The 11,432-nt window shown below is 64.7% G+C and overlaps 1 protein-coding gene and 1 long non-coding RNA gene across 2 annotated transcripts; both read right to left on the reverse strand.

Moving 5' to 3' along the window:
• Positions 1 to 1,280: 1,280 nt before the first annotated feature.
• SMIM42 (small integral membrane protein 42) lies at positions 1,281 to 5,049 on the reverse strand. The gene has a single exon (XM_055334309.1). It carries the CDS (start codon positions 3,154 to 3,156, stop codon positions 2,944 to 2,946), a length of 213 nt encoding a protein of 70 aa, XP_055190284.1. The 5' UTR covers positions 3,157 to 5,049; the 3' UTR covers positions 1,281 to 2,943.
• Positions 5,050 to 9,133: 4,084 nt separating this feature from the next.
• LOC129515404 (uncharacterized) lies at positions 9,134 to 11,416 on the reverse strand. The gene is made up of 2 exons (XR_008665576.1): positions 10,035 to 11,416; positions 9,134 to 9,756 (listed from the first exon to the last, which is right to left on the reverse strand). It is a non-coding gene; the product is annotated as an uncharacterized LOC129515404 (long non-coding RNA).
• Between the last annotated feature and the right edge of the window lie 16 nt (positions 11,417 to 11,432).

Below are 11,432 nucleotides of genomic sequence, written 5' to 3' on the forward strand. Positions count from 1 at the left end.
TGTCTACGCGGCCCTGGGGGCAGCAGCGGCCACATCTCCAACGGAGAGACAAGGATGGGGGGGTCGTGCGGGGACAGGCTGTGGTCTAAGGTCGGTCCCGTGACCTGCTTTCAGACGGAGATCAGAATTCCGCCTCCCTCCGTCCTCACAGCCAGTGGCGAGCAGGGACAGGTCTAGGAAAGGGCACTGGAGGCGGAGGGAACGGGAATCACGAGGTCGCAGACGCAGAGAAGGACCAGGAAGTGGGCACGCGGGCCAGCCTTTCCCAGTCCTGTCGCCTGTGCCTCGATGGTGCTGTCACCCCCGCCCCCTCGTCGAGAGCCTTCCCTGTTCCTCCTGCTTGGATGTGGGAACCCTCGTCGGCCGTCCGGGCCTGTGCCACCGCTGGTCCTCTCTTCCTGGCCCGGCTGCGCTGTTCGGCGGGCTCCCTGCCCCTTGGCCTGTCGTGCGTGTCACATGCTTCCCTGCACCCCACATCCTGCCTGGTACCCCAACATGTCCCTGCTTCAGGAAGGCCTCCTTGATGGATCCGCCCCTGGAGCACCCCACCAGCACCCGACCTTGGCCTGTCTCCGACATCACGCTGGCCCGAGGCCGGCCGTCAGCCACCCGTGGAGCCCCTTCTCCGCCTCCTCCCTCTGGTCCCCGTCACCCTCTGACAGCTGGACGATCCCTGTGCACACGGGGCCCGGGCAGCCCTCGGACCGCTCGGCAGGTGCAGAGGCCGGGGAAGCCGGGGACGCGGAGGGGGGTGGTCCCGCGGGGCTGTGCGCCCCTCTGAGCTCCCGCCTCAGCTGCCCGGCCGTGGGGTCAGCGGCCTTCCTGACCGCGGCAGGACCGACCGGCTGCCCGGAGCTGGCCTGTGATTCGTGCTCCTTGTCTGTGTTTTAAAAAGGATGAACTCGGGGGCCGGGAGATCCCGAGAGGCTCTCGTTCCTGGGGAGAGGTGGGGGCTGGGGCCAGCTGGGGCTGCCCGAGGGGGAGGCTCCCGGCCTTCTGTGGCCCCCCAGGCCCGGTTTGCTGGCCCTTTGCTGCCATCGGGTGGCCTTAGGCCTGCAGTGCAGCCCGGCCGGTCGGCATGTGAACCGGGATGTTTGGGGGGCATGGGGGTGACCGAGGGCCCCAGGGAGCGGCCTGTCATACTCGCACTTGGCTGCTAACTGCAGGGCCTTAGCGGCTGGGGCCACCTGCCCTCCAGGGTTTGCGAGATGCACCCCCCCACCACCACCCTCAGGTTTCCGTCCTCCTGCGTCCTTCTCTGCTCTAGAAGCCCCATCCATCCTCCGTGGACACAGCCAACTCCGCCCCTGACGGGCCCCGCGGTGCTGGCCTCGCTCCGGAGGGTCGGCCTCCGCGCAGCCTCCCGCGCACACCTGGCGCCCGGCCCGTGGCCAGCTCCACACTCACACCCCACAGGCCCCCCGTAAGGCTGGAGCGCTCGTCTGGGTTTGTAACCAGCATCCCCGCGTGTGACCGCCTCCCCGACGTCTGGGTCTCGGTGCACTGGGAAGATGGGGCCCCTTCCCCTTGCAGCCCCGCTGCCCGGGACTCAGCCTGGTCCATGGCACATGCTCTGCAAGCATCTGACGGCTGACCGCAGGCTCTGCAGGGCGGGAGACGGGTCGGCGAAGGTCGGGGTGGCGAGGACCTTGCGGCCGACCCCACGGCGTGCTCGGGCCCCCGCGGAGCCCTCCTCCTGAGCCACGCGTGGAAGCTGTGTGCACTCAGGGCAAGGCCCCACCCCACCCTCTGCCTCCCAAGCTGGCATGCTGGACGGAGACGGGGTGCGGTAGTGGCGGGAGACGATGCCAGCGGCCTCAGAGAAAGGGACCCACGTGCAGAGGAGAGACGGGCACATCCTGCTCCGCCCTGAGGCCTCCGGGCGCCTCGCCGACTCGCCGTGCTCCGTCCCTGCTGAAGCTCATGGACCATGGAACAAGCCACGTCTCCTGAGACAGCGGAGCGGGCAGCTGGGAGCCCCGCTGACCCGGGTGGGCCCCCCTTGGGTCTGGCGCTGGGACGGGCCTGCCCTCAGCACCAGGTGACCAGGCTCCTAAACCTCTACGGGTGAAGGTGGGACCTCGTGGCCGAGCCACGGTCCAGATGCAGATTCGCAGCCCGATTCCAGGGGAAGAAGACGGTCGGAGACCCGGGACACGGCTCCAGGGTTCTAAGTGACAGCAGGGCTCTTGGGGGGGGGGCCTTAACAGTGGGGTTGGACACGGAGGCATTTCCCCAAAACACTGCTGATTCCTTCCGGGCAAATGGCCAAATGCCCCTGGGGGCGACCCAAGCCCGAGGGAGACTGCGCGTTTCCAGAGCACAGGCCCTTGAACTCGGACGCCACTTGCGAAGCGGGTCAGTTCGCTGGACGCTCGGGAATCGCCGCTTAGGACGGAGTCACTAGGTTAGAACAGGACGTTCCCGGAGTCCGCCAACCCTGCGGCTGGGGGCGGGCAGGAGAGAGGGGTACCGGGTGCCTCAAGTCACTCGTCGAGGGGCGGCACCCTTTTATTGGAGGGCCAGGCAACGCGTGGGGGCTGCTTACCCCAGGACTCGGGGGGGGGGGGCGAGCTGTCGGAGCCCGAGGATCTCCTGGAGCCGGGCCGTGAGCCGTGGGCGCCCCGGGGGCTCCCGCCCGTCCCGAGGTAAGCCCGCCCCGCTGACACGGGACCCGGGCCTCGCCATCCGTGTGTGGCCCTCCGTGCTCCCCTTTCCTCTGTTCATGCAGAAACCCAGAGCCATTTACGGCTTCCGTCTGGGAGATCCACAGAGAGAGGACCCGGGAACGGCCCGGATAGGGGACCAGGGGACGCGCCGCCTCACCGGAGGCCGCGGCGGCGGAGGGCGAGGGAGGCGGGGGCTCGGGGGCGCGGGCTCCCCCCCACCCTCTGAGCCTCTGGGCGGGCCCTCAGGGGTGCCCACGGCAGAGCCCCTGCGTCTTCATGCCAGCGGGGTCCCCACCTTCCGTGGGTCTCGCGCTCTGACCGCGGAGCCTTTGTCTTTGGTGACTTTCCAGACCAGGATGAGGAGAGCGACGAGTGTCATCAAGAGCGTAGAGAAGAAGAGGACCTTCACCAGGTAGGCGGGGTCCGCTATGGCGGTGGCGAGGGTGCCCTTGTCCCACAGGAAGGCTGGGAGTTGTGAGGAAGACATGGGGAGCCGAGGGGTGTGGACACAGACTGCCCCGATGGCTACACCCCAGCCGGCAGCCCCTCCACGCGTCCTCAGCCCTGGTGTTCACGTGCACCCGCCGCCCTGGGATGGATGTCGCCGCGGCGGAGGCCTTGTCCGCGAGGTTGAGCAACTGCTTCCCAACAAGCACAGTCCCCAGGGGGTGGCTTGATGGATGCACCCCCAGGTGGTGGGCGGGGTGCCTGAGGCTCTGTGACGTCACCTGAGCAGGAGGCAAGGGTCTGAATCGAAGGTTCTAGTCCACAAGCCCTCACTTCCGGCCTCCAGGTCGGGAAGGGCTCCCCGATTGTGCGTGAGGGTGCCCCCGAACCCCCTTTACTGTTCTTCTTTTCATTTGGCCATAACGGTAGACATGCAGGAAGCTGTGGAGATAGAAGAGACCCCGCGCACCCGGGGGCTGCAGAGATAGCAGAGACCCCGTGCACCCCGAGGGCCAACTGTGTGCAACCACAGGACCGAGTCAAAACCAGCCAGTGGGCGTCGGAACAAGCGTGAGCGTGTACCTCTACGGCAGCTTGTCACCCGCGGAGGTTCCCGTAAGCGCCACAGAATCACCCCAGGCCATGAAGACTCAGGGTGTCCACACCCTCCCAGTGAGAGACAGGGCAGAAAACATGCCTCCCACGGGCTGCACCCCGCTCCGCCTCCATTGTCCGGGCGACCTCGTTAAGTATTCCCTCTAAGTAGGTGGGAATTCGCATCCAGCAGCGCCAGCCCAGCTTGGAGGGTTGGGCACCACCCAGAGGGTGCGCGGGCGGGAGGAGGCCTGTGCTGCCCGCCCGGGGACCGCTCCTAGGCCTGGCTCAGCCGGACGCGGCGTCCTCACGGCCGCAGACACTCTCCCCAGCCCCTCCGCACCCATCCTGGCCATCTTTGACTTTGGTGATCCTACTGCGCGGTTCCAAAGTTTCCAGGTGGTTCTCCTTCTGTGTCATCAACGTCTTCTCTGAGATTTTCTACTTCTTCTTTGTTTCAAGTCTATTCATAGCTGCTTGTTGGAGGATTTTTATGATTCTTTAGAGTCCTTGTTGGGTACGTCCAGTCTCTGCACCGTCTTGCTGTTAGCATCCTTTTTTTTTTTTTTTTAAATCAGACTTTTTCCTGTGGTTCTTGGTGTGCCGTACAGCTCTGTTTGTTGGACATCTGGGTGTCCCGAGACTCTGGATCCTATTTAGCTCTCCTGTTCTGGCGGAGCTCCTGTGACATCAACGCCAGGCAGGGGTGAAGGTCCGAGTTCTCCGCCTAACCTCATCAGCCCAGGGTCGGGGAGACAGGTGACGCCTGACGGCTGGGTGGATAGGGACCTCAGGGTCCCCAGGTGACCGGGAAGGGCACTTTGCTACCTCTGAGTGGGGACCTTTGGGCAAATGCAGAACCTTTGGGCAAATGCAGAAGCCCGGGACCCCCACCCAGGGCGGGGCATGGGGAGGGGCGCCTCACTCCAGCTGGGCAACAGTGGGGCCCTGGGATGCCCAGTTGGTCTTTGCTCACAGGTGGGGGTAGAACCACGTTTGGCTTGAGTAGGCCAACCATGGTCTAAGACCTTGATGTCTCCTGGGATTGCCCTTTTCCCAGGGTTTGGCTACAGAAAGCCCCGCAGGCTTTTCTTGAGACTCTGGTCTACGCCCCTCATAGTGCTTCTCCAGCACCCAGCCCACGATGTAGGAGACAAAACGAAGGCCCAGGGAACCCACTGCCATGTGCATCCTTGGCTCCCAGGTGCCCAGCCCGTCCGCCCCCCACCTCGGAGTCGTCTTTCGCTCGTTTTACATGAAACGCGCGGTGTTCGTGAGCTCCAGGTGCAGCTCCCCCAGCCGGGCCTCAGGACTCCCGAAGCCACCTCGAGAGGCGGGCAGGTGGTGCCAGCGGGAGGACTCCGGTCGGAGCGCAGCCCTCCGTGTGTGCGGCGCCGTGACCTCAGTCATGTCATGTCGTCTCCCCGAGCCCCCACCTACGCCTCACGAACGGAATTAAAGCGATAATGCAACGCGTACCGGTTTTTATGGGACTGGAAGGAGCTTATAAGGCATAAGGACCTTTCAACCATAAAACGGGACACAAATGTAGGTCATTTTAAATAAGAGTCAGAGTCGGGGAGGAGGGAAGATACAGGGCCGGGCAGCTTTCCTCGAGCTGCTTCTCCCTGGGTCTGCAAGTGGCTCCCCTACCCCGGGACGACCTCCCTGGACGTCTGTGCCAGTTCCCTGGGACATGGGGGTGTTACAGTCACGCAGAAGACGGGTGGACTTAGGGACCGGGAGGGGAGGTGCCCCTCCTGCTTATCCTACTGGGTCCCAAACACAGTCACACGCGCCCTCGTGACACAGAGGAGGACGCGAGTTGCAGGAGAGACAGACACGCCACGCCGCCGAGGAGGAGGAGGAGGAGGAGGAGGAGGAGGAGGAGGAGGAGGAGAGGGAGGAGGAGGAGATGCCGGACAGGCAGAGAGACGCTGCCCCAGAGCCTCTGCAGGGGGCACAGCACTTGATTCCAGCCCCGGGAAATGGGCACGGGACCTTGCCGACCACCGGCGCACGTCCCTCACCTGTCCGAGGAGCTGACGGAGAAAGTGACCGCAGACACAAGCTCGGCGCTCTGGCCCCCCCTCCCCGCGTCCACTAGGACACGTCATCGCTGTCCTCTTATTTTTTAGCGTCTTCACGGAGGAAGGAGTCACGCACCGTGTAGTCACCGTGTAAAGTGTGCGGTCCCATCTTCCTCCCCCGCAAACTGAGCCCCAGGCCCGACAGCATCCTCGTCCGTGTGTCCTCTGCTTCCCGGCTGCAGACCCCTGGGGCTCCTCTCGGCTCCGCGGCAGGCTGGGCCTCCCCATCCCTTACCTGTCATCCCTCAGGTCCTAGTCCGCGGCCTCCCCAGGGCTGTGGTTTGACCGGCTGCCCCAACTCACGTCTCAAGGGGCACCGAAGGCCTTCGATGGCCTCCCGGGCCTGCTGGTCTCCTTCATGGTCCCTGCTCGGGTTTCCAACCTGCGGGAAGTGGCCAAGCACTCAGGATGCCTGAAAGGACCGCGTGGCTCCTCGTTCCCCTCTGGGTCATGGTGAAGCCCCTCTGGCATCTCTGGGGAAACACCACTGGCACACCCAGCACACGTCAACTTCACCACCAGTGGGCTTGCATCTCTGGGGTGGCGGTACCTAGATGCCCAGGGAGGGAGCAGGACCTGGAACACGGGGGTGCTTGGACGCCCAGGGAGGGAGCAGACCCCGGGCAGGGGTGTCTGGACGCCCAGGGAGGCAGCGGGACCTTGAACCTGGGGGACACTTGTCCCGCACTCCTGAGCTCCTCTCTCTCTCGGAGCAGTGACCCTGCAGCCAACACTCGTGGCCTCCCTGTGCTCAGCTTTCTCTCCCTCCCCGTGCCCAGAGCAGAAACAGCCCTGCGCGTGCCCCTGGCCGTGACCCCACGGAAGCTCCCGCCAGCAGTCGGAGGCCTGGGCTTCCTGTGCCCCTGAGGACGCACTGGGGTCAGCCTGAGGCCATGTTCCGTTGGGAGGCCCATGGTGGCTGCGCCCCAAGCCTGACTTCCCACACGGTCTCCCCACTGCAGAGCTGAGCTGTGCTGGCGCCTCTCGTCTCTGCATCCCCCGTGAGCTGCGACGGCCATCCTGTCATGCCCGTGGGCGACAGCACCGCCGGCCTCGGGCCTGGGCTGAATCACAGGTGCAGGTGGTAGAGCAGGAGGCTTGGGCTCCATCACCGCAGAGCCAGTTCCCGCCATCCGTTCGTACACACACACATGCATCTGCACGTCCTCCGCCCGCCACCCCCCCCCCCAGCCTCCTGCCTCTGTAGAGTCCCCGAACTTGCCGACGTGGAACAGAGAGGAGGTCAAGTTCGCGGGGCCTCCGCTCAGAATCGACGGTCTGCAAGCCAGTGACCAGAGCCGGTGACCCCCACCCAGGACCGCAGCTGCGGGCGAAGGCTGACCGGCTGGCTTAACCCCCGCAGGCAGCACCGCTCCAGAGGTGCACTGGTTTGCTCCAAGTTGTGCAGAAATCCTACAACCAGGCATTTGACTTTACAAAAAAAAAAAAAAAAAAATCCACCGTGGGGCTGTTCTTATTCCAAGGCTCCTCGCACTGTGGCTCTGCTCTTCTCCGCCTGCACCTCCCAGGTCAGGTCAGCACGCGCTCCTCCCTGGGGCTGGTGGCGCCCCTGCCCCCCCACTCCAAGAACCCGTCTTACCTGCAGGACCTGCTTCTGTTCCTCAACCTCCGTGCCCTTGACCCCGTGGACACAGGCTGCTGGGCAAGAAGCCTCCGGCTGGGGGCGGCTCCGTCCTCATCCCCCTAAACCCACAAGCCCCCCTCCCCTGCCTGCAGAGTTGCTCTTTTTTTAAAAAAAAAAAAAAAGATTTTATTTATTTATTCATGAAAGACACAGAGAGAGAGGCAGAGACACAGGCAGAGGGAGAAGCAGGCTCCATGTGGGGAGCCTGACGTGGGACTCGATCCTGGGACCCCGGGGTCACGCCCTGGACGGAAGGCAGACACTAAACCGCTGAGCCACCCGGGGATCCCCCAGAGTTGCTCCTCCACTAGTTCATTTGCTGCTTTATCCCAAAGCTGTATCCCAACATGGATCTGCAAAGGAGGCTGAGCCAAGGAGGGGGGAATTATGGGGACACACAATAGGTCGGAGGTGAGATTTCGGGAACAGGCGGCCAGGCCGCCAGCGGAAGTCGAGTGGCCCGCGCGGTCCCTCCGCACGTGGGCACCCAAAGGAGCAGGGTGGAAACAGTGGACTGCAGGGCCGCGGGAGGTTCTGCAGGGCTGTGGGCACCGCCCCGCCTGCTGCCCCGCGGCCGCGGCCTTGCTCCCAAGTCTCTCTCGGGTTTGCAACGTCTCTCCCAAGGCTCCTCGTCTCCTCAGCACAGAAACATCGACGTTATTAGTGATGATCCGCCGGGCACCCAGTAGGCGCCAGCGGACTGACCCCCCTCGCAGGCTGAGCGACGGCCCCCCCAAAAGGCGCCACGTGGCCTCGTGCTCTCCGTGGTGACAGGGACATGTGGCTGCCTCTGAAGACGAGGCGGGGCCAGGCCCAGGAGTCCAGGCAGCCTCTGGAGACCACTCAGGGCCACGAGACAGATTCCCGCCTGGAGCCTCCGCGAGGGGCCCGGCTGGCAGCCTCTGACCTCCAGGCCTGCGGGAGAACAGACCTGCGTCCTTGGGGCGCACAACCCGCAGGCGGCCTTGTCTCCCGTTGGCCTGACAGCTGGGCTTACCGACCGGAGCCGGGTCAGCTTCCGCAGCCCTGCACCCTCGGCCTGCAGAGCCCACGACGCCCAGCCGCCCTACATCCCCCGTCCTATCCCTCCCAGTCCCCCCATCTCCTGCCCTCTTCTTCCCCCTAGGCAACCCCCCAGCCCCCACCCTTGTGCCCTCCCCACCCTCCCCCAGGGCCCTGCTGTTTGCTGGCCGCTCCCTCCCAGTCCACCCCCGCCCTTGTCTTCTGGGGTCCCCTCTGGTTGTCTCATCCCCTCCCCTAGTTCAGGGGGCCGCCCGCACCCCACGGCCCTGTGCCTGCACCCAGACATCACCCCCCCCCTTGCAGGCACGGCCAGCACTGCCAGCCCACCCTCCAGCCCATGCCATCTGCCTGTCCGCTGCCCCCACTGCGCAGCTAGGAGCCCAGGAGTTCCTCCTCCTTGACCCCCCGCCGCCCTGCGTCTCCCCACTCCCGCCTCCCCGTGTACTCCGCTCCTGTCCTAAGGCTGAGCCTGGGACCCTGACCTGCACCTCCAAGCCATGCATGCGGAAGTCCAGCAGGGCCCTTGGGGCTCAACGTGTGCCCCACCCCCACCCCGGGGCTGATGGTGACTTGAGAGCAGGAACCGTCTTTGCTGTCGTTACCCTGAAAACCACCATATGCGTGTTGCTCCCATGTATTTGCAGAATGAACAGCAGAATGTGATGTCCTGGGTAGGCTCGTGTTTTAGTTCACCCGGAAACTTGGCTCTTTGGACAAAAATGCTGCCCCCGTGCTAAAGGGGAGAGCGGACGATTCAGGGCGGGAGATATGGGAGGGTCTTGTGTCGGGAACCGCATCCTGTGAACCACACCCAATCTCATCCTGGGGCCCTGGAGGCCAAGCGGCAGTTTTCCGTGGGCCTGTGGAACACCTGCTCCACCGCGGGGGGTGTGGAGGGAGGGGACAGCGCCCGAGGACTCTACCTGGGGTCTGAGCACAGGCGTCGCACTCCGGGGGACTGTTCACCCGTCATCCTGTCCTCACTGGCGTGGAGGGCCCCAGCCAGACACACGAAAGCTCCCTCACCCCTTCCAGGTCCGCCAATGGTGGCTCCAATGGGAGGAACGTCCCACCCAGAGGCTGCAGTGCAGCGACGGCAGAAGCTGTGAGCTCCCTTCCCTGGCAGCCTGCTAGCGGGAAGGGGGTCCTGCCGGTGCACAAGCGTCTCTGAGGCTTCTGAGAGTCACGCGAGCAGCGCGGAGGTCGGCAGGCCTTGAGCCATGTGGCTGGTTCTCCTCCCAAGAAAACAGGGGAGCCCGGTTGCAGCACCAGGGGCAGGACCTGGGGCCTGCGGGAAGCAGCACAGCTGGAGCAGAGTCCCCATTGGGGATTGTGTGACCCCAGGGCTTCCAGGAAACTAACCGCGTGCCCATTAGAGCTAGCGTTTGGGTGCCTTCCAGATGGAAGGTGTCGGGGGCCAGTCAGCCGTACCCCGGAAGGCGGAGAACCTGGATGACTGTGGTTACAGGCCCAGTCAGGCGAGGGAGCGCCTTGCCCTCCCGCCCCAGCTCCCCCAGTGCCCCCTCCAGCTCCCAGCACAGCGAGTACTTTACATGAGTACTTTACATTAGCGGTAGTCCTCCGGAGGACACGTCGCACCTGTTCCCCCAACCAAGTCCCACAGCGGAAGCCTGGCAGGTGCGGAGGGGCTCAACGGTGCAACCCTGGTGTGAGGCTGAAGTTTTGGAGCAGATTCACTCGCCTGGACTGCTGGTAGCCGAGGAAGCAGAGAGCTGCAGGGTGCGGCGGAACCCCCCAGGGAGCACGGAGTGTGGCCAGAGGCTCTGGTGGACGCCGGGGGGCAGGGTGCCGCCCGCCAGGATGCTCATTAGGGTGCTTCTGTAGGGAGGGGTCCCGGGGAGGAGCCTGGTGTGCGGGGACTGGAGCACTAGGGAGAGCTGTGCTGCAGCCCAAGGCCAGGCCAGGGGGGGCTGGAGGGGCCGCGTCAGGGGAACCCACGGCCTGCTTTAATGATCACATGTGCATCTTAGAAGGATTCCACAGGGCTTGCTGGGCGAGGGGGGCACCAGACGCGGGGAAACCACCCCAGCAAGACATGATGGTCATCTGTGAATGGGGCGGATGGGAAGGTGGTCCGACGGGAAGGGACGTGGGCGGAGAACCGGGCGGATCTGCGGCAGAGGAAAGGCCCGTCGACGCCGCCCCGGTGTTTCCGGGCTGCCTCCTCCAGGCGGCCCCAAGGCGCTGCCCTGCTTGCCGCACCTGCTCCCGGACCCGACGCCTCACCTGCCCGGTGCACCTGCTGGCTTGCCACCTGCCCGGTGCACCTGCTGGCTTCTGCACCTGCCAGGTGCACCTGCTGGCTTCCCACCTGAGGGTGCACCTGCTGGTTTCCGCACCTGCTTGGTGCACCCGCTGGCTTCCCACCTGCCCGGTGCACCTGCTGGCTTCCCCACCTGCCAGTGCACCTGCTGGCTTCCCACCTGCTCGGTGCACCAGCTAGCTTCCAGCACCTGCCAAGTGCACCTGCTGGCTTCTCACCTGCGCGGTGCACCTGCTGCCTTCCCACCTGCTGGTGCACCTGCTGGCTTCCAGCACCTGCCAGGTGCACCTGCTGGCTTCTCACCTGTGCACCTGCTGGCTTCCGCACCTGCCCGGTACACCTGCTGGTTTCTGCAGCGCTCCCGCAGGGTGCACGGGGCCCGGGGCTCTCGCCGCAGTCCTGGGTCCCCAGCCGCCCCGCGCCACACGGCAGGCTGTGCCAGGGCCTCCAGGCTCCACCTGACTTCGGGGGCCCGGTGACCCCAGGGCTGCTCTGTTACCCGGTCTTAGGCTTTTTAAAAATAGCATTCCATTGTTGCATCCTGAAGTTACACACGAAGAAAAAAATAATTAAAAAAAAAAAAAAAAGCATTATCCAAAATACTATGTCCTTGGAAGAGCACTGAAGACCATCAGTGCATCAGGGCTCTCGCAGGCAGGTGGGGAGCAGTGCGCATGCGC

This window comes from Nyctereutes procyonoides, unplaced genomic scaffold (genome assembly GCF_905146905.1).
Source record: "Nyctereutes procyonoides isolate TBG_1078 unplaced genomic scaffold, NYPRO_anot_genome, whole genome shotgun sequence".
NCBI classification, from domain to species: domain Eukaryota; kingdom Metazoa; phylum Chordata; class Mammalia; order Carnivora; family Canidae; genus Nyctereutes; species Nyctereutes procyonoides.

What these genes read in the sequence shown, in the direction of transcription:
- SMIM42 (XM_055334309.1), bottom strand. Translation starts at nt 3,156, where the DNA reads ATGTCTTCCTCACAACTCCCAGCCTTCCTGTGGGACAAGGGCACCCTC.